This window comes from Eleutherodactylus coqui, chromosome 8, assembly GCF_035609145.1.
Source record: "Eleutherodactylus coqui strain aEleCoq1 chromosome 8, aEleCoq1.hap1, whole genome shotgun sequence".
Taxonomy (NCBI): Eukaryota; Metazoa; Chordata; class Amphibia; order Anura; family Eleutherodactylidae; genus Eleutherodactylus; species Eleutherodactylus coqui.
In genome coordinates, this window is record NC_089844.1 from 169,985,736 (window position 1) to 170,012,313 (window position 26,578).

The 26,578-nt window shown below is 48.4% G+C and overlaps 2 protein-coding genes across 2 annotated transcripts in view; both read right to left on the bottom strand.

Moving 5' to 3' along the window:
- Nucleotides 1-5,094: 5,094 nt before the first annotated feature.
- LOC136578013 (sulfotransferase 1A1-like) lies at nt 5,095-7,891 on the bottom strand. The gene is made up of 4 exons (XM_066577919.1): nt 7,795-7,891; nt 7,456-7,550; nt 5,447-5,627; nt 5,095-5,364 (listed from the first exon to the last, which is right to left on the bottom strand). Exons 1-4 carry the CDS (start codon nt 7,889-7,891, stop codon nt 5,252-5,254), a joined length of 486 nt encoding a protein of 161 aa, XP_066434016.1. The 3' UTR covers nt 5,095-5,251.
- Nucleotides 7,892-8,496: 605 nt separating this feature from the next.
- LOC136578014 (sulfotransferase 1A1-like) overlaps nt 8,497-26,578 on the bottom strand; it is a 47,902-nt gene continuing 29,820 nt past the window's right edge. The window contains exons 2-3 of the mRNA XM_066577920.1: nt 11,982-12,107; nt 8,497-8,522 (exon numbers count right to left, since the gene is read on the bottom strand). Of these exons, the coding sequence (XP_066434017.1) occupies nt 8,497-8,522; nt 11,982-12,107 (152 nt within the window). The remainder of the gene's footprint in view (nt 8,523-11,981; nt 12,108-26,578) is intronic.

A 26,578-nucleotide genomic window follows, 5' to 3' on the forward strand; every position in this document is an offset into this window, starting at 1 on the left:
TTCGGTCTCTTCTGAAGAGATTGTACCCCTGCAAATTTACCGCCCAATCGCACTTATCATCAAGCCATGTTTCAGTAATTCCGACTATATCATAGTTTTCATCAGTCATTCTCGCTTCAAGCTCACCTACTTTACCGATCAGACTTCGTGCATTCATGGTCATACAATTTATATCATTTTTTTTGTTTTTTAAATTTGTTTTGTTGCTATTCGTACTTATGGCTGATCGATCAGTTCTAACTGTACTAACCCCACCCCCTGCTCGACCCCCATTCCCTTTGCTTGGACCCGGATCGCTAGTTACACTGGCTACCCCACTATTTCTCATTTTACCCTCCCCCCCAGTCCCTAGTTTAAACACTCCTCCAGCCTTCTAGCCATCTTTTCCCCCAGCACAGCTGCACCCTCCCCATTAAGATGCAGCCCGTCCCTACGGTAGGGCCTGTAGCCAACAGCAAAGTCAGCCCAGTTCTCCAGGAACCCAAATCCCTCCTTTTTACACCAACTCCGGAGCCACTTGTTTACCTCCCTAAGTTCCTGCTGCCTTTCTAGTGTGGCTTTAGGTACAGGCAGTATTTCCGAGAAAACCACCCTGGAGGTCCGCGCCCTAAGCTTGGACCCTAAGTCCCTGAAATCATTTTTGAGGGCCCTCCATTGACCTCTAACTTGTTCATTGGTGCCAACGTGCACCATGACTGCTGGATCCTCACCAGCCCCTCCCAGTAATCTGTCAATCCGATCCGCGATGTGTCGAACTGGAGCGCCAGGAAGACAACACACCGTTCGACGATCCCGGTCTTTATGGCAGATTGCCCTCTCTATCCCCCTAATAATTGAGTCTCCCACCACTAGAACCTGTCTAGCCTGCCCTGCGCTCCCTGTCCCCGTCTCACTGGAGCAGTCATCCCCCTGGCATTCAGAGGGCACCTTCAAGTCACAGCGTCGCAGAATAATTTGGGGGTATAAATTTATGGCAATGTCTGATACCCTCAAGAATGGAATGAACCTCAGCCCGAGATTCTTGCATAAGTGGAGAATATGAAAGGTCTGAAGAAAGTCAAGACTTTGTCCTCTTCACAACCATTGTCTGTGTTTTGTTTTTCTAATAAAAATTCTGAAATTTATTGTAGGAATGTTGCCATCCAATAGGTGGTGCTACAGAGCTAGTATTACCATCTTTCCATGTGCAGTTCAAGTAAAAATAAGAGGCATCATAAAACTGTCACATTCTGCAGCTCAGTGGACTAATTAAGCATCTGTGTCTTTGTTTAGATTGAGCGATAAACTAAAACCAAAAAACGTTGAGCGATCACCTTGCGCTTCAAGCGGGGGATGCAGAAGACAAGCCGTATCACTTGTCTTCTGCATCCAGCTTTTCTCTGCTTGGAGCGCCGAGCTGTTATACAGCTGAGCGCTCCGAGCGGGGTATGAAGAAGGCAGCTGGACAGCTGTGTTCTTCCTACCTCGCCTGTCTTCAGGTAGCGGGATACAGCTGAAACAATAGTATCAGCTGTATCCCACTGTGAATCACTGATAAGTTGTTGCTGAAGGATCAGCAATCAGTTAACGAAAACTGCACAATCTCAGTGCAGTTAGACCGAACGATTATCGCTCAAAAGATGGCTTTGAGCGATTTGAGGGAAAATCGGTGTCCAAGTCAGCCTTAAGTCTCAAATTTCTGTTTGTGAACATTTATTTAGATCAAAAGGTGTATCTCCCACCCCTCCCCCTCACCTCCGCATCTGTGTGTTATAATTGTGTGCCATCCAAACCAGTTTCATTTTAGCCTGATGAAGTGTGGATAACAGAACCATCCGAAAGCTCGCTGTAACATCATGTATTTTTGTTAGCCATTAAAAGGTATCATATCTACAAGATTGCCTGGTTTCTCTTACTGAGAACAATCACACTAGACATTGGATGTAAGCAGAAGTCTAAGGATCTATCTGGCCCGGACAGAAGACTTCTGGAGGACAGATCATCTTTTGTGCTCAATAGTGGCCCAAAAAAGGGGGATAAGACCTCAAAATTAACCATAGCTTGATGGTGGCTACCAGATCTTGTTATAGCAGAAAGGAATATTTCCCTCTGATGGAATTCAGGTTCATCTACTAGACCAACAGCAACTTTATGAGCAGGAGGTGCTCAAGTTCCAACTGAAAGCATCTGCCGGGTGACATGGTGGAGAACTCTTAATACCTTCATTTGCCATTATAGACTAGACTTCTCAGCAAGGGAAGAATCTTCCGTTGGACCTTCAATATAAAATTTTTGGTATTTCCCACCCTTAAGAAATTGTGCTATAATACACATACACACTAATTATATTTATATATATATATATATATATATATATATATGAGCTGCTGTTTCAGATGGTAGAATTTATTATGCTGGCCTTTGTTGCTGTAGTCCAAACAGCAGCACTTAACTTCCCTCCCAATCAAGTTTTTTTTTAGTTAATGCTTCTGGTACCTTCTTTTAAAATACACAAAGGGGGAGGGGCTTAGGACCCTTTTATAGGGCTGCTCTATACCTTTTAACTCTTTGTGTCATCTGTTCAAAACATGAGGTAGGGGAATAAATATGTATATGCGCTGCTTTTGAACTACAGGAAAGAAGAACATATTAAACTCACCCTATATAACCACCTTATAATGTGGCAGGCTTAGGTACAGCGGATCTGTTCTAGTTTACCTATAAATAATGCAGTCACCATATAATGTACTCAATTAACAGCTCTCTACAGTGATAGTCATTACAGTGCAGTTACCTCCAGTGATCACAGGTGACATTTCAGCTTGCAATCGTCCATATACGGTTTTCTTCTCTCTATAGAGAATAGGGACTTTCACCTTACCCCCCATGAATGACCCAACTCCGTAATAGGGACTCCCTCTCCCCATATGCATGCCCCTACTGGGTAATTATGACACTCCCATATGCATGGCCCCACTCTGTAATAGGAACCCCCCCCCCATGCATGGCCCACTCAGTAATAGGGACTCCCTCCTTACCCCCCCATAAATGACCCCACTCGGTAATAGGGACTCCCCCCCCCCCCCAATATTCATGGCCCCACTTGGTAATAGGAACCCCCCCCCCCCTTCCCTCAAATGACCAAACTCAGTAATAGGGTCGTTCTCCCCCCCCCCCCCCTTCCCCATCCGCCCATATGCATTTCCCCACTCAGTAATAGGGATTCACCCATCCTCCACATGCATGGCCTCACTAGATAACAGGGACTCCCGCCAATGTAAATAAACCACATATTGGCTTAACAAAGCAGTTAGCAACCGAAACGTTGTCTTTTCTTACATGGGCTCAATAAAGACTCAGTCCCTTTTATGGATGTGACAATTACCTCATATACACGGACACCCTAGGATACTGCTTTAGAGGTAACAAATGTGTGGGACCCCCCTCATATGCATGGCCCCACTTGGTAATACGGATACCCCATATGCATGGCTCCATTCAGTAATAGGGACTCCCCCCCCCCCCCTTAATGACCCAACTCTGTAATAGGGACTCTCCACCCCCACCCCCCATATGCATGGCCCCACTCGGTAATAGGGACTCTCCCGTATGCATTGCTCCACTCGGTAATAGGGACACCCCCCTTACCCCTCATAAATGACCCAACTCATTATTAGGGACTCCCCCACCCCCATATGCATAACCCAACTTGGTAAAAGGAACTCCCTCCCCCCTCTCCCCCATATGCATGGCCCCACTAGATAATAGGGACTTCCCCCTTACCTCCTGAATGACCCAACTCGGTAATAGGGACTTACATCCCCCCCCCCCATATGCATAGCCCCACTTGGTAATAGGGACTCCCCTCCCTCCCCCATATGTAGGCCCCACAAGGTGATAGGGACACCCCCCCCCCCATGCATGCCCCCACTCGGTAATAGGGACTTCCCTGCCCCCATGCATAGCCCAACTCGTAATAGGGACTCCCTCCACGCATGGCCCTACTCAGTGATATGGTCTCCCCTCCCATATGCATTGCCCCACTCAGTAATAGGGTTTCCCCTCCCATATGCATGGCCCCACTCGGTAATAGGGTTTCCCCTCCCATATGCATGTCCCCACTCGGTAATAGGGTCCCCCCCCCCCAATGTATTGCCCCACTCGATAACAGGGACCCCCCCTTCACCATATGCATGGCCCTACTGGGTAATAGGGACTGCCCCCCTATGCATGGCCCCACTAGGTAATAGGGACTCACCACTTACCCCCATCCATTGTACGTCTCTCTACCCAAGACAAGATATATCTCAAACTACACACTCAACATGTTGATTCTGGTGTGTGCATACACCAATAAATACCTCTCCCCAGACACGACTATCTGCCTTGGCTCTCGGTCCAGAACAATGATGGTTCAGAAGTCATGTCTGAAAGAATCACACACTGTATACTCCTGACTGAAGGAATTAAAATGAAATTGAATCTAAATATTCATACATTCAGTATTTTCCTGACACTCGGGAATAGGGATCCCCTATGTGGCCCCACTTGGTAATAGAGATCCCACTATGTAGACCCACCTTTATAATGAGACACCCTCTGTGGTCCCGCCTAATAATTGGACCCTCTGTGTAGGCCCATCTAGTAAAAGGGATCCCTCTACATAGATTCACCCTTAGTGGCCCCACCTAATAATTGGACCCTCTGTGTGGCCCCATCTAGTAACAGAACTCCCTTTATCACCCCAGAACTGGTATCTGATCCATGGTAGAGATTACCTTCATCATTAATACACACAATAGCAGTCTGGCAATGTTACACGCATAGCTTCGTTACTCCTCCTCTCCCCGATACTCGCTGTACTCCGAGCACTGGAGCCAGGAGGAGGAGTAAAAAAGCTATACGGTGCACATCGCACGCAGCATCAGACAGCTAGTGCGTGTATTAATGATGAAGGTAATCTCCACTACAGACCTAATCAGGTGTGGGGGTCATTAAGGTGCCAAAAGCCCGACAGCGCTGTTACCTCCTCGCCCCCAGCCTAGACTTTAAGCAATGACCCGTACACAAATTGGCTGCCATTTACCTGCCAGAAGACGTATTCCTCCACTGCTATAAATCATGAAATGTCTTTATTTTTGGAACGGGGTAAATACAGAAGAAAAGGTGATAAGAAGTCATGGGGCAGTAATTGTATTCTTTAGGATGTCTGTCCATGTGCAATGCGGGCAGAGACTGGGAATGGAAGGGAGACAGTCAGTAGGTCATTGACTCAGACCTCGAAGCGGAAGGTCAGGTCGGTGTCAGACATCTCCCTCTTATAACAGGCATCAAGTAATTCATTGTGAGCCACAGTGAGATGGTTCTTCCAGTCGCCGCAAATTCCTAGAAAGGCAGAAGTGCAGGATTTAGTGACCATAAGTAACACGCTATCAGTAGTTAATAGTAACGCGGAAATAGACGGTACCTTTCCTCATGAAAGGAGAGACCTCGTGGTCCATAACATGGGTCGGGATGGAGCTGTAGTTGGCCATGTGGTTTTCCTTCATGGTCTTGAAGGTTGTACGCTGGTGGATCTTCTCCAGAACATCCTCAGGTAGATACTTCCCCATGTACTTCATCACCTTCCTGATCTCACGTTTTGAGTCCTGTACCAAGCAGATGGAGAAGTTTAGAAAACCGCCTCAACCCCTCATCCAAGGGTACGTCAAGGGTAAGAAAGTTGCACAGAATTTGTAGAGTATCATTAAAGGAGCTGTACAAGAATTTCAAGTTATTCCCTATCCACAGGGCAAAGTGTAACTTGCTGATCGATGGGTCTCATGTCCCCCATCCTCCTCAGTGCGATGTTACTGCACCCCCCAGTAAGGAAGAGACTGAATGAAGCGCTGGTCATATAAGTATACCAGTGATACATTCACTTCTCGCTCGGGTATTTCCATCAGCCCCATTGAAGTGAATGGAGTACTGACCGCACATGAGCAGCCAATGCTGCATTCAGAGTGACGTCACTGCGGGGAGAGAAGCGATCCCCATAAGGACAGGAGAGCAGGACATGGGAGTCCTGTTCTCAAGATTGAGGTGAGACCCCCATTAATCAGTTATTCCCTATCATGTGGTTAGTGGATAACTTGAAATTCTCTTCTGCGCAGCAACGACCCCAGTTGGGACTAGTTGAACAGTGAGCGTCTTCTTCTTGTTGAACTGAGCTAAATGATCTGGCTCAGCAAAAAGCGAAAAAAACTGTCATCATTGCAGGTTATGTGGGCTTAGAGCGGCATCTATGGGTGTGTGGCACCGCTCCATGAAGTCCTACTTCCCCCACCCCCATCGTTTACTTACAGGAGCCGGCTCGTTAGCGGCCGGCCCATCACTACTAACAGGGACTGTGCAATTCTATGAAACCAAAGGTTACTCGGTGACTAAATGTACCTTCATACTGCGCAGCAGGGGTGCTATAACATTGCTGCTTCCTGGGTCACTGTACTGACCGCAGGAGACGGGAGAGAGGAGACATGTTAAACTCTACATAGAGCGCTCAGCATCAAGCAACAGACAGCGCAACGCATGTGGGATTGTTAGGCTGAAGCCTGTATTGGGTGCTGGCTGGGCACTTTAGTAAGCAGAATCAAAGAAGGGGCACTATAAGCAGATGGGGCCACAGAGGGGACACTAGTAGTAACTGGGGCCACAGTGGGGACAACTAGGAATTAGGGCCATAGATGGGGCAATATTACAAATTTGGGCATTAATAAGAAGCTGGGCCTTAGAAGGGACACTACTAGGAAGCAGGGCCACAGAGGGGACATTATGGGGAATTGGTAAAGTCATCTTGGTATTCTGGGTCGGATGGAGAAGAAAAGGGAAAGTGAACAACTCCAGTCAGAGAGGACATAACCTGTTATCATTAGAGGTAACGGTACTGTAATTACTAATATGGTCTGCAGAGAGCCTGTCTAGAGCAGATATCTACCACTATATAGCGGCAATATTGGTCTTTGTATAGTATTTTTCTCAGTAACAGTATGGCGGTATTATTTGGCTCTTATATAGTTTCACTATTAGCAGTACTGATCTTTGCAGTGGTCTTACTTTAGTAACACTATGGTGGTATTAGTTACTATATGGTGATACTATGTGATCATGGTGGGTCCTTTTTTTCTTGTTTAGAGGTTGGTATGTAGATATCTTGGTTCTGTTATCGTATCTATGGAATGAGCTTGGTTCTGGTATTGTCTCTGTAGTAAATATCAGATTATTATAGAACTTTAGACTCCTTGGGGGTCCACAGTTTCCAGACAGGCCAAGACCCTTGGTAACCGTAATCGGCCCCTGGTGTGCACAATATAGCTACTGATTTGGCTAACCCCCGTCTGTCTAATATAAAGTGAACATTATCTTGGTCATTTCCAGGGTGCTCTGCACTCGGATCTAATCCACAATGGATACCTAGGATGAGTAAATATCTATTGCTACCTCTAACAGGTCCTCGTAGAACAGGTAGAGGACGTCCTTCTGCTGTCTGATCTTCCACCAGCACTTCACATGGTCACTCCATGGCCCAAAGGCAACTATGGGAGAAAGGACAAGTATGAGCATGGACAGGACATCTAGAAGGTGCCTGCTGAGGGTCGTAATTCTATAACAGCGGGGGTCTCACAGGCTGCAGACCACCGGTTTAGTAACTGGTATGTGTTTGGTAGAGGAAGCATTTCCTTGCACCAGAGAAGGCTGCAGTCCAGTTCCCCTACTACAGACCCCTATAGGAGTTAACCCTTATGCTACCAGCATAATGAGAGGATACATTACTTGTACCTGTTCCTTTTAGGATCTTCTGGATATTCTTCAAGCGTCCCCGGATCTGGGTGCACATAGGACATGCGATAAGAGTGATAATATGACACAAATACATCCTTAGGCCTCATGTCCACGGGGAAAATCAGATCCGCTGCAGATTCTCCATGTAGAATCTGCAGCGGGTCCCTCCTGCCCCGCGGACATGAGCGCCGAAAATAGCAATTTAAAAGAATTTACCTATCCGGCGCGGGCGACGAAGCTCTGCTCTTCCTCACGGCCGGATCTTCATTTTCGGCCGGCGGATGAATTCCTGACGCCGGCGGCACGTCGCCGGCACGTCGTCGACGTGCCGCGCGCATGCGCCAGGCACATCCGCCGAGCCGAAGCAAGGGAGATGCGGCCGTGAGGAAGAGAAGAGCTTCGCGGTCCGCTGCGGGTGAGTAAATGCTTTAAATTCCTATTTTAGGTCTCCCGCGGATCCGGACGGCTTCCATAGGCTTCAATAGAAGCCCGCGGGAGCCGTCCCCGCGGGAGACCCGCATGAAAATGGAGCATGGTCCAGATTTTTTCATGCTCCATTTTTTTTTAAATCACTTTTATTGACGATCCGCGGGTATTTATGTACCCGCGGGTGGTCAATGCATCCCTATGGGGTGCGGATCCGCATGCATGAAATCCGCTGCGGATCCTAAATCCTATTTTCCCCGTGGACATGAGCCCTTAGGGTTCCGAGCCACGTAAATTATCTGCAGGGAGAAAAGGCGACAAGAAGTTACTGATTCTGCCATGAAAGGAGGGCGAACTAGAGATAGAGATGTGATCGGCCTGATGAGGGAACACATTGATTTATGAACCAGGCTCTACGCAAGAGAGATGGCCCTGGGTATAGGAGCAGGGGGTGATCAGGGTCTACAGGAGGGGAGAAAGCTATTGAACGTGTATGACCACCTTAACTCCTTGACACTAGATGGCATACATAGACGCCCAGCAGCAGCAGGGTTTGTATGGATGGTGAGCCCATCCTGCTCCATGCACAGCGAGGGCCAACTGCCTCTGACACCATCCACAACAACTGCAAGCAGCAGTCACACCACTTTTGACAGCGGAATTCAAATGACCCAATCGGCATTAGGGTGTCCCGAATGGCTCCACAGTGATGAGATTGTGCAACACTCCAGAGGGGTGACCCTGGGCACCTGGCTAACGTGAAGAGCTGGGAAGGTTAAGTGCTGACGTGTCACTCGCCATGCTCTGGTCCCGGAGGGATGACATGCTGTCAAGGCCAGTGTAGATTGCATGCCAGGCTTCAACACTCCTTTGGCTGGGAGTGCCAATAAAGGGGATGATAGTGGTGTGTGTGGGTGTTGTAGTAGATATCACTTGTGATGCAACAGTTCCCACATACCATTATTCTATGCGGCGGAGTAATAAACACAGAGAAAGATATAGATATATAACCTCGAGTCCTTAGGAACAGTTAATGCCCAGTATAACTTTTACCTGAAAAAAGACTTGAACAGGTATTACAGGTACAAGTCACTTGACGTACTGACAGGCTATAGCTCAGAGGTAGGGAGGATACACAGGATCAATACAGTCCAGAGGAGGAGGGGGGGTAAGGAGTCCCCCCACAGACTCTTTGGCAGGCAGTTACTCCAGAAAAGGCTTAGCCTAGATACACCCCACATACGCATGGGTGTCACAATCAAGCACCTCTGTGCGGTGATCCTAGAGTCGGATGGCCGCATAGAAAAACACCTGTATTGTGAATGGGTACCTGCTTTTTTTTTTTTTTTAAGAAGTTGGGGTCGGTTCTCTCTCCTCACATCAACACTACATGGTGAACATAATAAACATTTAAATACTAATAAATAAAAAAAGGCAAAATTGCACTTCTATTGGTCATCCCATCTCCAAGTAGAAACTTAATGAAGTGATCAAAAAGTCGTAAAAAAAATAAAAAAATAAAATTATATATGTATAAATTTGGTATCGTCGTAATCCTACTGACCCACGGAATAAAGTTATCATGTAATTTTTGCCGCTGTGTGTACACTGTAAAAACAATTCCCTCCCACCAAAGATATTGAAATAGTGTCTTCTTCCATTTTACACCATATATAAATGTTTACATTAATGTGAATGATACATTAAAAATAGTAGAATTGAAAAATATAACTTGCCCCACAAAAATAAGCCCTCAGACAGCCACATTGTTGGAAAAATAAGAGTTAAGATTTTTTGTAAGTTGGAGAAGCAAAAAACAAAACAAAACAGTGCCTTTAAGGCACAGGTATCAAACACAAGGACCGCTGCCTCATTTTATGTGGCTCGCGGCGTGCCGACAGACGCTCACCACTGTAGTGATTACCAGCTGGGGTGCCGTAGCTCCCCACTGGAAATCACGTTGGCAGCGCTGATTCTGGCGCACACTCTGACGTCAGTGTGCAGCCAGGATCCTCCTCCCCTGAGTCCTCTGCTCCTCAGTTCCGCAGGAGAGGACTCAGGGAGGAAGTGTGCCAGGCTACACGCTGACGTCAGTGTGCATCCAGGCTCAGCGCGAGCAGAGGAGGAGCGGTGCTGACAGCAAGGAGGAAGTATATGGGTTGGGGTTAATATTGTTATGGGGTTAATATTACTGACGGGGATTTATTACTATGGGGGGTTACTATTACTGTGGGGGTACCCTGTTACTACTGGGGCTACTATGAGAGTCACTATGACTACTGCGACCACTAGAGGGGGGTGAGGGTGTCACCATTAGGGCTCGTTCACGAGGGCGTAATAGTGTTTCGGTCGTACAAATACACTGCGTATTTCCACAATAGAGAAAAAAAAAACACGCAGATGGGCCCACTGAAATGGTGCGCAAATAAGCAGTGAATACACAGGTTTCCTGCGCATTCACCATGTATTTGCGCGGCCCATTCACTTTAATGGCCTATTGCGGTACGTAGTATGTAACATAATAGGTCATGCTTTGTGAAAATCTATATTCATGTGAATGACTCATTGAAATCAAATCTGTATGGCTTGAGAAAGGTGCTTTGTTGTGCACTGAAACGCGTCGCCTTATTAAAAGTTTCGTCAGACTTTAAACTCCTGGACTACTATTATGCATCTTGGAGCACAGCTCTGCATTGTGTTGAGGACACTCTGAGGAGGGGGCATTTGTGGATCATACCCCCCTCCTTTCAAGTAAGTGTCACACCTCACTATTACTTTCATGTGAATTTGTCCTCAGTTGACTCCATCTTTGAGCGCAGATTCTTTTTTCTGACTTCATGTTTTCATTGAAATCAATGGCTTCTATTCACTGCATATTTTGTACGCAAATACGCTGGTGTGAACAGGACCTCACTATACTGTCTTACAATCGGCCCTTTGAAGGTCACTATAAGCCTGATGTGGCCCTCGGTGAAAAGGAGTTTGACACCCCTGCTTTAAAGGGAAAAAGAGACTGTGCAACTCTTTATATAGGCTGTTTGCAGGCAAGTAGGCAGATTAGGTTCTACAGCAAGTCCAATAGACCTGGATACATTGTAGTAGGGGGACCAAACTCTACAAGACAGATTTTGCTCAAGCAAGAAATGGACCAGACTCTTCCAATAGGCACTGCAAAAAAACAGACCAGGTTCTAAGGGAAGACAGATAGCAAAAGAATCAGGCTGTAAAGAAGGAAAGACCGACCTGTTATATGGACCAGCCTGTTATCTAGAGAGAGGTAGACCTCATCATACAAGCCTTCTATACTGATAAATCAAGAACTACAGCAAGAGTTATAGGCCAGCCATTATAGCATGGGAGGGAAAATGTAAAAGGCCTGGCTATAAGGGGAGGAAAAACGGGGATTCACACCAAAGTGAAGGAAATCAAGACTCCATATCAAACCAGACTCCAGTGAGATCAGCTGTGGTCTACAAAGAACTCACTACCTTGGACTTCTTCTACCAGAAGCTGCTTGGCAGGAGGTGCACGGGTAAATGAGTTTTAATCACGCGGGGAGAGTCCATAGCATCAAGGATCTCCGTTCCTGAGGAAGAGGTGACAAGTTGGACTTATGTATGAAGGAATGTGATGACAACATAAGACATGGACTCCTACAAGGCCGATGGTTCATCAAGGTTTTGGTGTTACCTGCTCATTTATTGGGAAATTCAAACCCCAAAAAAACACTGTAAAATAACTTTATTGGCACCACTTACCTGACGACATGTCAGGCACCGCATACTCCAGAAAGGGCACCCGCTCAAATATGGCTCCACGTTGGCTTTTTGCAACATCTCCATTTTGGAGCATTAAGTCCACAACCTTGCTCACCCAAGTGGTACCTGTAAAGAGTCAACATCTATGGCGTGGTTAGCGGATGGCCGAGCAGGACGCATGAGATCAGCGCTCCCGGTCTAACCTCTCCTAAAACCATCATCCACCTCCAAATAACGGCGAAATCACCACCAATGAGCCAGGCAAGGAAGCGGGCGACGGCAGAGGCTAAAACCCCGGCGGAAAACAAAAGAAAAAGCGGCATGGAGCGCTATCTCGGGACGCCGGGGTCACACACGAGAAAGTGCAGGATGGCACCGGAGAGCGCCGAGACCTTCCTCCCACAGGCAGCCGGCTCAAAACAGAAGCGCTCACCTTCACAACCCCCGCAGGCAGAAGCGGTGAGAGGAGCGGCAGCAGCGGACCACAGCGCCGATATCCCACAGAGGGGAACACAGAAAATAAAGATGGCGCCGACCCCAGAGAACACACGTGGAGTAGAACCTCCCGCGGAGCACCCACACCAGCAGCACTCACCCCTGCAGCGCTCACCAGCCAGCAACTCATCAGGAGAAGATGAGCAGAGGGGACCACAAGACACAAGCAACGAGGAGCAGGAGACCTCCCAAACTGCCCAAAGGAACAGCAAAACTGTGAGTAAAGGGCATGATAGCCCACTTGCACCCATACCGCATAAGTCACCCTACAGGGAGTCACAAACAGCCCCCAATGCAAACAAGAAGGCAGACAGCACGGGGTGGTCAATATCATCAGACCCAAGTCCCGCCAGCAGCCCAGAGCGCACCACAAACATTCAAAACACGAGCAAGGAAGATAGCGATGCGTGGAAAACGCGCATCATGTCTATACCCACCAAAGATGAACTTTATGCCCTGTTCACCAGACTCGAGACATCTAACAAACAAGCGCTAGAGCGGATTCACACAGACATACAGCAAATGGGCCACAGACTCCTAGAGGTAGAGGAAACCCAGGAAGAAACAACAGCTATACTCGAATCACACAAACAAGCCATTCAGTATCAGGCAGACCAAATCCACAACCTCACAATGCACCTCGATGATCTCGAGAATAGAAACTGAAGAAATAATTTGCGCATCCGAGGTGTAACAGAGGAAATCGAGGGCCACCAATTAGAAGATTGGGCACAAACACTCTTCTCACAGCTCCTAGGTCGCTCATCAGACAACCCTGTCATGATGGACAGAATCCACAGAGCATTGGGGCCAAAAGCAACAGACCCCAAACGGCCCAGAGATATAATTTGCAGAATTCATTTCTACAAGGAAAAAGATGCTATCCTGCGTGCCGCTAGGGAGAAGGGAGACCTCCTACATAAAGACAGACCGATTATAATATTGCAAGATCTCGCGCGCCACACACTCCGGCTCAGAGGAGCCCTGAAACCGCTCTTAACAACACTTAAAGATAACAATATACCATACCGCTGGGGGTTCCCGTTTTCCCTGACGGCCACAAGGGAGGGCAAAACAGCAACACTGCGCTCACTGGGAGATTTACCCAAGTTTCTAGGAACACTCCAGCTTCCGCAGATCAATCTCCCAGACTGGCCCACAATGCCGAACCTGCTTACGCAGAAGACCAAAGAACAGTGGCAAATGGCTCAACCAAAACAACGACGCGAACGACGTAGAGGACCCATAGCAGACACCTGAAAGCGTACCTTGGTACACCATGTGACCCACATAGTCCCAGGACTTTGAGTCAGGGCCCACGCCCCATTAACAAAAAGTTCTGAACCATCGTTGACACAATTTGCCTGTTGATTGTTCTAATATAGCTTGCTTAAAGTTTCTAGAGTTCGTGCTCAGATTGTATTGCAGTTTAAACTCGCCAAAATTTGGAGGCACCATATATGAATAGGACCCCTTACGGGTACCTCAGCTTACCCATATTCACTCTGGAGGGGAAGACGACCGGAGCCCAACCCCACTCTTGCAGACCTCCCGCCACTTCCCACCCAGGGTGAACCGTCGCATAATATAGCGACAACTAGCACTTTGCTAACACCTCACCACGAAATCACGTGCAGCTGTCTGTAGTTGCACAAGGTTTGTTATACAAAACCTTACTTCTACCTCCCCTCACTCTTTCTTTCAGTCTTCTTTTCCTCCCCCCCCCCCCCAAGATCTACCCTCCCCCACCCCCACTCAACCTTAAGGTAACAACGGTAATTGAGACCACAAATGGATGACATCTCATTCGGCACATACAACGTAAGAGGGGTAAACAAACCCGCCAAGAGGGGACAGATATTGGATCACCTTCATAGACACAAAATTATGGTAGCCCTATTACAGGAGACACACTTTCAGGCCCATAAAATTCCCAAAATCAAAAACCGCAACTATACCACTTGGCACCATAGCCCACACCCCACCAAAAAAGCAGGAGGCACATCAATTGCAATCCATAGACAGTTTCCCCATAAATTTATCTCCTCATCAGTAGATCCAGAGGGACGATATCTTTTTTTTAAAATTCAAACTGGAAGTGAAATCTTGACTTTTGCTAACGTATATTTCCCAAACCAAGCACAGGTACGCTTTGGAATCCGGATACTGGGGGCACTAAGGGCCTTTGCGGACGGCTCCAACATTATCCTTGGAGGTGACCTTAACCTTAGCCTGGACCCCGCGCTCGACTCCTCCGAGGGTAAGTCTAAAACCACACACACAGCACTACGCAGACTCCGCAAGGAGCTCCACAACCTTAGACTGGTTGATCTATGGAGGACATTACACCCAAAAACAAAAGACTACAGTTTCTACTCGCCCTCCCACAACTGCTACCAGCGCTTAGATTATTTACTTGTCTCGCACAAACTCCTTGACCGAAACCCCCTCAGTTCGATAGGGTCACTCATATGGTCTGATCACGCTCCGGTATGGGGATCGCTGAGAGGAAAACCCGGGGAACAGAAGGAGTTTAACTGGCGTCTAAACGATAACCTGCTGAATGACGCAATATGCATGCAGGAAATTCAGCAGACTATCGAAAATTTCACGAACGACCACACCTCTGACCCCACCCCTGCGCCGACTAAATGGGAAGCACTTACGTGCGTGATCCGCGGAGTCCTCATCTCACATGGGGCACGGTTAAAAAGAGAAAGGGCCATTACCTTAAAAAGCCTCCTTGACCACCTAAGTCACCTGGAGAACCTAAACAAAAAAGCAACACAAGATACCAGAACAGCAGAAATATCCGCAACCCGAAATAAAATACTCCTCCTCATGGACCAGATCTCATTATGCCAAAGGGATAGAGCCCGGGGAAAATTTTATGAATATGGCAACAAATGTAGCAGAGGACTAGCCAGGGCCCTGAATCCCCGAGCACCGCAGACATACGTCTTTGCAACCCAAACCCCAGGAGGCGGGCTGGTCCATACCAACACCGAAATAATTGACAATTTCTATAACTATTATCACAACCTGTATAACCTACCGGACAAATACAGGGAACAAAACATAGAACTGACCCAGGACAGAAACGAGTACCTAACCAGTCATGCCCAAAAACGGATATCAGAGACAATGCAGGCGGCCTTAGAGGGAGACATCTCCCCTCAGGAAATAAAAGAAGCGATCCATTCCCTCAAAAACGGTAAAAGCCCGGGACCTGATGGCTACACCCCACGCTTTTTCAAACTTTTGGGAGAAAAATTAACCCCCCTAATGCTTAACGCATTTAACGCCATATCGGGGTCCTGCCCCTTTCCCGCCCAGGCACTACAGGCAGTAATAACTGTAATACCTAAACCAGGTAAAGACCCAGCTGCCTGTGGTAGCTATAGGCCGATATCCCTTCTAAATATAGATACGAAAATATTTGCAAAAATCCTGACAACACGTCTTCAGACGTGTATCCCAACACTGGTACATAGAGACCAGGTGGGCTTTGTCGCGGGGAGGGAGGCAGGGGATAGCACAATAAGAACACTGGCGTTGATGTCTAGAGCCCGTAAGCTCGGGGAGCCCCTATGCCTACTCTCGGTGGATGCCGAGAAGGCGTTTGATAGGGTGAGCTGGGGATTCATGGAGGCGACATTACAACGCACTGGCCTTGGGCCCAGGTTCATGGACTGGGTGATGGCATTATATAGAGACCCCTCAGCCCGCGTAAGGGTCAACGGCCTACTGTCACGCCCGATCCACATCCACAACGGCACCCGACAAGGCTGTCCCCTGTCCCCCTCCCTGTACATCCTAGTCATGGAGACTCTGGCGAGTGCTCTTAGGACGAATCCCAACCTGCAAGGAATTAGAACAGGAGAAAATGAACATAAAGTAGCTTTATACGCAGATGATTTGTTAATTTACATCAGAAACCCAAGAATAGCACTCCCTAACATACTAGAAGAGTTTAAAAGATTTGGTAGACTATCCAATTTTAAAGTCAATCTAAGCAAGTCACTGATCCTTAACGTAACCCTACCAAATACAGAAGTCGAAACCTTAAAACCATCTCTCCCATTCCGATGGAAAACCAAAGAAATAACGTACCTAGGAACGGTGCTCAGTACAGACCCGGGCAAACTATTTACAAAAAACTATGTGCCTCTCTTAACCAAATTAGAGTCAGACTTTAATAGGTGGAAAGGAGTCTCCTTGTCCTGGTTTGGAAGGATTAGCACAGTAAAAATGAATGCCCTCCCGAGGTTTCTTTACATCCTCCAGACAGTCCCAGTCGCCCTACCGGGCTCTTTTCTGGCACGGGTTAGGAAGGTGATCATGAGCTTCATATGGGGAGGGGCCAAACCTAGGCGCAGGTGGAAAGCCCTAACCAGCCTAAGAGAATCAGGCGGCATGGGGGTCCCGAATATAGCCCTATACTACAGAGCGACGCTGTCCAAACGAATTCTTGATCTCCTTCACGGCAGATCACAGAAGCTATGGGTTGAGACGGAGCAGGACATGACACATTTCCAGGGCAAGGGGATCATATGGCTACCAGGCAAAGGGAAACACAGAGGGATGGGACTATCCCCATTCATAGAAGACATGGTGACAGCTTGGATAGGCCCTGCGACTAAGACGGGCTTGATTCACAGGCCGGGCCCACTGACACCCTTGGTAGGAAACCCTGATGCCCCCTCCTTCCCACGGGGCTCCGCGTTGACCAACATGATCACAAACACAATCCCAAGAGTACGGGACATGATCTCTGATACCGGTATTAAACCGCTACACGAGATCATAGAGGAGCAGCGGCCCCATACCGGAGCGTGGTTTCAGTACCTGCAATTACGCCACTATGTCGGCTCGTTAGGGGATATACATCAGCTGAGGCGCCCCATCACTCCCTTCGAAAACCTATGCATGACAACACCCACAGACCACCACAAAATCTCAAACCTATATCGTATGCTCTTGGTCGAAGATACACAACACTGTAATGAGGCGTTGGAGCGGGAATGGGGGAGAGAGCTGAACACTATGCCCTCAGAGGAGTCATGGGCAAGGGCCTATACTTTGACTCACAAAATAAATACATCCAGCAAGTCACAGGAATTAAATTATAAAATCTTAACTAGATGGTATCAGACACCAGCAAGATTGGCGAGGATGTTCCCCCAGTATCCGGATACCTGCTGGAGATGCATGACGGGAACTGGAACATTTATACATATTTGGTGGGACTGTCCACTGATCTGTCCCCTCTGGCGGGAGATAAACTCCCTCTACACCGCAGTTAGCAGAAACCAAATACAACTAACCCCCGAGATCGCATTACTGTCAATGTTCCCGGGCCCGCTGGCACAATCAAAAAGCTCCCCGTTAAGATTCTTCGTCCTGGCAATGCGCCAGATAATCCCTAAGAAATGGAAATCACCAACCCCCCCCTCCAGACTAATGTGGCTAGAGGAGTTAGACCACATAAAATATATGGAGGAGCTATGTGCCAGGGACGAGATGAGATTTGACAAGTATCAGACCACCTGGATGTCGTGGAATCAGTTTCGCCTCTCCCGCGATCTCGACCTCTGGCTAGAAAGGGGGTTGCCCCCTAATACGAACGCAGTCAGCAACCCCTTCTGACCCCATTAGACCTTGAAACCGTAACCCCCACCTCAAGGCGTAAGATGTCGCCCCCCTCAACCTTCTCTCCCCCCCTTTATTCTTAATACCTTAACCCTCTTAACTTCACTCTCTACTTCCATAGTTATCTTCATAGGAAGTCATCACATTAGAATTGTTCAGCTTTTCTTCGTTTGTTTTATTCAATCAGTAACTGAATCCAGAGACTTAAGACCTCAACGTGAGAGTTACAAATTACAAATGTTGATAGCATCACGGTTAATGTTATAATTTAGATAGTCTGTTTTAAGGAACAAGAAAGTAGGCCAGTTAAGGAAAGACAAGCTCTGTTACTGTAAAAATGTTTATTTGATGAAAATGACACTACCATTTTGTAATCCTCATAACTATAATACAGACAAAATAAAAAACTTTTGAACCATAAAGAGTCAACATCTATTGAGCATGGTCATGTGAAGGTCCCCGTTGTCAATGGTAATTAGAGGAGTTGTGGGAATTGACACTGTGCACGGTGCCAATAGTCATGGGTTACTGCTCTACGACTTCAGTTATTGAAAACAGTCTGTAACTTTTGTTGTTAAGTGCAGTTATGCTAGAGAGATAATTCCACACCAAGCCAGGTACGTCTCCTGCCATCAAGCACACCATGGACACAGCTCAGCCGTACTGGAGGAAACGGCTGGCATGTCACTGACCGCCAAGGGCGCTCAGCAGCTGACCAGGAGGAACCCGCCCTGCCGGCAGCCTCCCGAGTAGCTCCTGCAGCCATCCAGAAGGCACCTGCCCTGCCGGGGGCTTAAGTAGCCCCTGCACCCATCCTAGGGAAACCCGCCCTGCCGACAGCCTCCTAAATAGCCCCTGCACCCGACCCAGACCAGGAAGCTTCTCTATTCTGCCTGCCCCAGTCTTCCACACCAGTGTGGAAATCACCATGTGTCAAGCAGCTTAGGCTGCCTGTCCACGGGCATTGCGGTCGCCGCAGGAAACGGTAGACGGATCTCCCCTGTCAACCTATCTGACAGCTAGGCTGACCATGGAGAATCACAACTATTCGCGAAAGCTTCAGACAGCGTGATTTGCCAGCGATTTACCGCCAGCATCACGCCCGTGGACACCAGATGCATTTATGCAAACAAACCCATTCAAGTCAATGGCGGCACCAGGTTACGACCGTTGTCACACACGAACATGCCCGGTTGGAGGCTCAGCGGCGCAAGCCAGCGGTCGGTCTGCTCTGTCAGACCCTGCAGCAGTTCGTGGGCCATGTGCCTCTTCTCTCCTAAGCTGAGTAGTTTTAGCACGGCCTGCTGACGCTTGCCCACCGCTGTGCTGCCACGCCGCGCGACACCGACTCCTGGCGACGTGCTGCTGCTGACACATCTTGATTGCGAAAGAGAGGTTGCGTAGGAGGAGGAGGAGGAGGGTGGTTTAGTGGAGGAAGAATACACCGCCGCAGATACCACCACCGAGCTGGGGCCCGCAATTCAGGGGGTGGGTAGGACGTGAGCGGTCCCAGGCTCTGACTCTTTCCCAGCCTCCACTAAATTCACCCAATGTGCCGTCAGGGAGATATAGTGGCCCTGCCCGCCTGCGCTTGTCCACGTGTCCGTTGTTAAGTGGATCTTGGCAGTAACCGCGTTGGTGAGGGCGCGTACAATGTTGCGGGAGACGTGGTCGTGCAGGGCTGGGACGGCACATCGGGAAAAGTAGTGGCGACTGGGAACTGAGTAGCGCGGGGCCGCCGCCGCCATCATACCTTTGAAAGCCTCCGTTTCCACTGGCCTATACGGCAGCATCTCCAGGCTGATAAATTTGGCTATGTGCACGTTTAACGCTTGAGCGTGCGGGTGCGTGGCGGCGTACTTGCGCTCCAACACTTGCGCTAGCGACGGCTGGACGGTGCGCTGAGAGACATTGGTGGATGGGGCCGAGGACAGCGGAGGTGAGGGTGTGGGTGCAGGCCAGGAGACGGTAGTGCCTGTGTCCTGAGAGGGGGGTTGGATCTCAGTGGCAGGTTGGGGCACAGGGGGAGAGGCAGCGGTGCAAACCGGAGGCGGTGAACGGCCTTCGTCCGACCTTGTGGGGTGCTTGGCCATCATATGTCTGCGCATGCTGGTGGTGGTGGCTCCCTGGCTGATCTTGGCGCGACAAAGGTTGCACACCACTGTTCGTCGGTCGTCTGCACTCTCAGTGAAAAACTGCCAGACCTTTGAGCACCTCGGCCTCTGCAGGGTGGCATGGCGCGAGGGGGCGCTTTGGGAAACAGTTGGTGGATTATTCGGTCTAGCCCTGCCTCTACCCCTGGCCACCGCACTGCCTCTTGCAACCTGCCCTGCTGCTGCCCTTGCCTCCCCCTCTGAAGACCTGTCCTCAGTAGGCGTAGCAAACCAGGTGGGGTCAGTCACCTCATCGTCCTGCTGCTCTTCCTCCGAATCTCTGTGCGCTTCTCCCTCGGACTTACTCCAATTACTACTACCTGAGTGATAGACAACTGTGTCTCATCGTCATCGTCCTCCTCACCCACTGAAAGCTCTTGAGACAGTTGCCGGAAGTCCCCAGCCTCATCCCCCGGACTCCGGGAACTTTCCAAAGGTTGGGCATCGGTCACGACAAACTCCTCCAGTGGGAGAGGATTCGGAACCATTGCCGCCCATTCTGGGCAGGGGCCCGAGAACAGTTCCTGGGAGTCTGCCTGCTCCTCGGAATGTGTCATTGTAATAGAGTGAGGAGGCTGGGAGGAAGGAGGAGCAGCAGCCAGAGGATTCAGAGTTGCAGCAGTGGACGGCGCAGAATTCTGGGTGGTCGATAGATTGCTGGATGCACTTTCTGCCATCCACGACAGGACCTGCTCACACTGCTCATTTTCTAATAAAGGTCTACCGCGTGGACCCATTAATTGTGAGATGAATGTGGGGACGCCAGAAACGTGCCTCTCTCCTAATCCCGCAGCAGTCGGCTGCGATACACCTGGATCAGGAGCTCGGCCTGTGCCCACACCCTGACTTGGGCCTCCGCGTCCTCGCCCGCGTCCACGTCCTCTAGGCCTGCCCCTACCCCTCAGCATGGTGTATTACCAGTAGTGCAGAAACAGAATGCTGTAATTAAATGTGCCGCTTATTGGCCTGTGGTTGGAGGCTGACTTTGTTTACGGAACGCACAGCAGAGCCAGGAAAGAATTTTGCGCAAGCCTGCTGTAACACTTAGCTGGCTGCTTATTAATTAGGACTACTACCCCCAGCAGAGACGCAGTACACTGAGGACGGTCACAGGCAGCCCAAATAGATTTTTTTTCCCCAAATTCTTTGGAACAAGTCCACTGCCTATATAGACAGTATATCTCTTTCACCTTTTTCACTGTCCCTGCCTCAGCACTACTGGCCCTATACTATGTAAAATTACTGCAGACTGTTTCCCTCTGGAGAGGATGACAGCGGTGATGTGTAACGCACAGCAGAGCCAGGAAAGAATTTTGCGCAAGCCTGCTCTAACACTTAGCTGGCTGCGTATTAATTAGGACTACTACCCCCAGCAGAGACGCAGTACACTCAGGACGGTCACAGCAGCCCAAATAGAATGTTTTTTCACAAATGTTTTTGGAAAAGCCCACTGCCTATATACACAGTATATCTCTTTCACTGTCCCTGGCTCACCACTACTGGCCCTGGACTATGTAAAATTACTGCAGACTGTTTCCCTCTGGACAGGATGACAGCGGTGATGTGTAACGCACAGCAGAGCCAGGAAAGAATTTTGCGCAAGCCTGCTCTAACACTTAGCTGGCTGCGTATTAATTAGGACTACTACCCCCAGCAGAGACGCAGTACACTCAGGACGGTCACAGCAGCCCAAATAGAATGTTTTTTCACAAATGTTTTTGGAAAAGCCCACTGCCTATATACACAGTATATCTCTTTCACTGTCCCTGGCTCACCACTACTGGCCCTGGACTATGTAAAATTACTGCAGACTGTTTCCCTCTGGACAGGATGACAGCGGTGATGTGTAACGCACAGCAGAGCCAGGAAAGAATTTTGCGCAAGCCTGCTCTAACACTTAGCTGGCTGCGTATTAATTAGGACTACTACCCCCAGCAGAGACGCAGTACACTCAGGACGGTCACAGCAGCCCAAATAGAATGTTTTTTCACAAATGTTTTTGGAAAAGCCCACTGCCTATATACACAGTATATCACTTTCACTGTCCCTGCCTCACCACTACTGGCCCTGGACTATGTAAAATTACTGCAGACTTAGGACGCAATGCTCTGCATGGCCGATATACAAAAAAAAAAAAAGTGCAACACTGCAAAAAGCAGCCTCAACAGTACTGCACACAGTCAGATGTGGCCCTAAGAAGGACCGTTGGGGTTCTTGAAGCCTAAAATCACTCCTAACACTCTCCCTATAGCAGCTCCACCATCAGCAGCACTTTCCCTGAGCTATGTCAGAATGCATCTGTGGCGAGCCGCGGGAGGGGCCGATTTATATACTCGGGTGACACCTGATCTCGCCAGCCACTCACTGCAGGGGGGTGGTATAGGGCTTAAACGTCGCAGGGGGAAGTTGTAATGCCTTCCCTGTCTTTCTATTGGCCAGAAAAGCGCGCTAACGTCTCAGAGATGAAAGTGAAAGTAACTCGAACATCGAGTGGTGCTCGCCTCTAGTAACGAGCATCTCGAACACGCTAATACTCGAACGAGTATCAAGCTCGGACGAGTACGTTCGCTCATCTCTAGTACCGATCCATCTGGTGAGAATTTGATGGATGCAGATAAGGCTTGTAAGATATCAGTACAAATAACAAAAGACATGAATTACAACAAGCCCCTGCAGAACATTCTCTCAGAGACAGTACAGTACTAACAGCATTCAGCAGTGATACAGACATCCAACCAATCACAGAACTGACATTTACCCAAAAAGCAAAAACATACCTCAAAATCCCTACATGCTTTCCACTTTCAAGACAATTAATTTATGTAATTCATTACAAGTTTCTTATTTCATCAACATCTTTCTTTCTATGACCTTGAATTTTATCTCTCTATGAAATAGAACAACAACCAAGACTCTAGAAAGTGGCCAGAACATTCAGACTCCAAACAACACCAATCATTAGCAACAACAAGAGGTATATTTCTCTGCACAGACTATCAAACACGGACGGCAGGGGAATAGTTAAACACATAGAAAAGACAACATGCTAAGCGCTTTTGACATGGCAGCATTTTTAACCCTTGTATTCTTAAAAGCCCCCACAGCCGTGAGGAGGGTATAACTTTCTTACACTTTCTTACACTTGTATGACGGAGACTAAGACGTACAACAAAGATTAGATTACATAACATCAAGACATACAAGACAAACAATGATGGTTATTTGTCACATAATTGTCAACAGATTCTGCATGAACTTGCTTTATGTCCCAAAGGAACACAGACTATAAAGGATTCCCTTTCTCTGATAACTGCCGTATCTACACTTGCCTCAATCCATCTGTCTAGCTTACTTTTATCCAACCTTTGACTATCTCTGAATCTTTCCCAAACTCGTTGGTCTAAGGTTCCCAAAATTCTAAACACCTGCTTTTCTCAACAACTTACTACATTCTCTAGCTGTTTTCTATATTGTCTGTTCTTTTTAAGTCCTATCTGTTGATATATTTTATAGGCTTGCCTACAAATGTCCTTCCCTTTCCCCAATCTTATTATTTCAATGGGTGTCAAGAAAGTCTGAGACTGGTCGGACCCCATTCTAACTATGGACTTAGCTCTCGATTTACCACTATTGTCCCTACTGCCGAGTCCGCAACTGGCAGGATACTTATGGACTTTTCAGTCCCTTCTGCCACGTCCGCAACGGGCAGGATATTTATTTAGGGCCCTCCTGCCAAGTATTGGCAGGATACTTCTCTTCTGCGAGTCCGCAACTGGCAGAAATACTTATGGACTTTTCAGTCCCTTCTGCTACGTCCGCAACAGGCAGGATATTCATTCGCAATATCTTTACTTCTTACGGGGATAGAGGAAGGACCACAGCTTGCCTTGCTGGGCGGCTTTTAGTAATCTTATTACAAATTACAGCTAACATTATGAGTGCGGCAAAAAGCAATAATTTCTACAGCAGACAGCATGGCAATATACACACAAGGGTTCTTCCGTCTAGCACGGTTACTAAGAACACCGTAAATAACAGGCAGTAGCGTCCTATAAAGATGCAGCGACTCACCTCCTGTCAACACGTTACCGAAGTCAGGGGAGCCCAGAGCTGAAGTGGTAAGTCAAGGGCTTACCTTACACCGGTGTTTTGTAGATCTGGGGTCCCGTGGCCTCTGGTCCGGCTGGTCGGCAGGTAGGGTCGTCAGGTATCGGCTGCAGGTAAGAAGTTAACTTTTGCCCCACGTTCTGGCGCCAAGTAATGTTAGGGGGGTCACAAGAGGACCCGTTAGCTGATGCTGTCTGCTTCCCAATCTGTTTGAATCTTGCGAGTATACTCTGAGGAGTTCAATGGATACCACACCGTATGTTTTAACCAAAGAAATGCCTGTTTAATGTACAATGTATTCAATCTTTATACATTTCTATGAAGCAAGTGGCTTTATGCCAGATACAATTAAAATTAATACGCACATGTATTGATTTAAAACATCTCAGCCTCTTATCAGTATGTCTTCCTCTGTGTAGGTGTAATCGGGAGGTACATTCCTGTAAGCTTGTTAGTAAGTTTCAACTAGAATTGTTTAAAGATAAGAACAGGACAGAAACCTAGTGGTAATCCAATTAATATTTCCAGGTGGATCATTCTAACTGCAATCTAACATTTTTCTCAAGTGAAAGTTGAAATTAATACAAAATATATGTGTATTATAGCAGACAAGCAAAGAGACAAAATGGAGCCTTTGTAGTCCATTTTAAAAGCGTCAAACGTTACACGTATTTGTGGTTAAGCTTAAGAAGATGAAATACACTTATCTTTCTCTTTAGAAAAGCATAAACACGAATTAACCCCTCACAATATGACTGCCCCACTGACCTCCTGCTGCAATACTGACCAAAATGCCTGCCCCACTGACCTCCTGCCACCATACACACCATATGACTGCTCCACACACCTCCTGCTGCAATAATGACCATATGACTGCCCCACTGACCTCCTGCCACCATACAGACCATATGACTGCCTCGTTTGCCTCCTGCTGCAATACTGACCATATGATTGCCGCACTGACCTCCTGCTACAATACTGACCATATGACTGCCCCACTGACCTCCTGCCACCATACAGACCATATGACTGCCTCGTTTGCCTCCTGCTGCAATACTGACCATATGACTGCCCCACTGACCTCCTGCCACCATACACACCATATGACTGCCCCACTGACCTCCTGCCACCATACAGACCATATGCCTGCCCCACTGACCTCCTGCCACCATACACACCATATCACTGCCCCACTGACCTCCTGCTGCAATACTGACCATATGACTGCCCCACTGACCTCCTGCCACCATTCAGACCATATGACTGCCCCACTGACCTCCTGCTGCAATACTGACCATATGACTCCCCCACTGACCTCCTGCCACCATACAGACCATATGACTGCCCCACTGACCTCCTGCCACCATACAGACCATATGACTGCCCCACTGACCTCCTGCTGCAATACTGACCATATGACTGCGCCACTGACCTCCTGCCACCATACAGACCATATGACTGCCCCACTGACCTTCTGCCACCATACAGACCACACGACTGGCCCACTGACCTCCTGGCACCATAAAGACCATATGACTGCCCCACTGACATTCTGCCTCCATACACACCGTATGACTGCCCCACTGACCTCCTGCCACCATACAGATCATATCACTGCCCCACAGACCTCCTGCTGCAATACTGACCATATGACTGCCCCACTGACCTCCTGCAACCATACAGACCATATGACTGCCCCACTGACCTCCTGCCACCATACAGACCATACGACTGGCCCACTGACCTCCTGCCACCATACAGACCATATGCCTGCCCCACTGACCTCCTGCTGCAATACTGACCATATGACTGCGCCACTGACCTCCTGCCACCATACAGACCATATGACTGCTCCACTGACCTCCTGCCACCATACAGACCATACGACTAGCCCACTGACCTCCTGGCACCATAAAGACCATATGACTGCCCCACTGACATTCTGCCGCCATACACACCGTATGACTGCCCCACTGACCTCCTGCCACCATACAGACCATATGACTGCCCCACTGACCTCCTGCCACCATACAGGCCATATGACTGCCCCACTGACCTCCTGCCACAGTACAGACCATATGACTGCCCCACTGACCTCCTGCCACCGTACTGACCATATGACTGCCCCACTGACCTCCTGCCACCATACAGACCATATGACTGCCTCGTTTGCCTCCTGCTGCAATACTG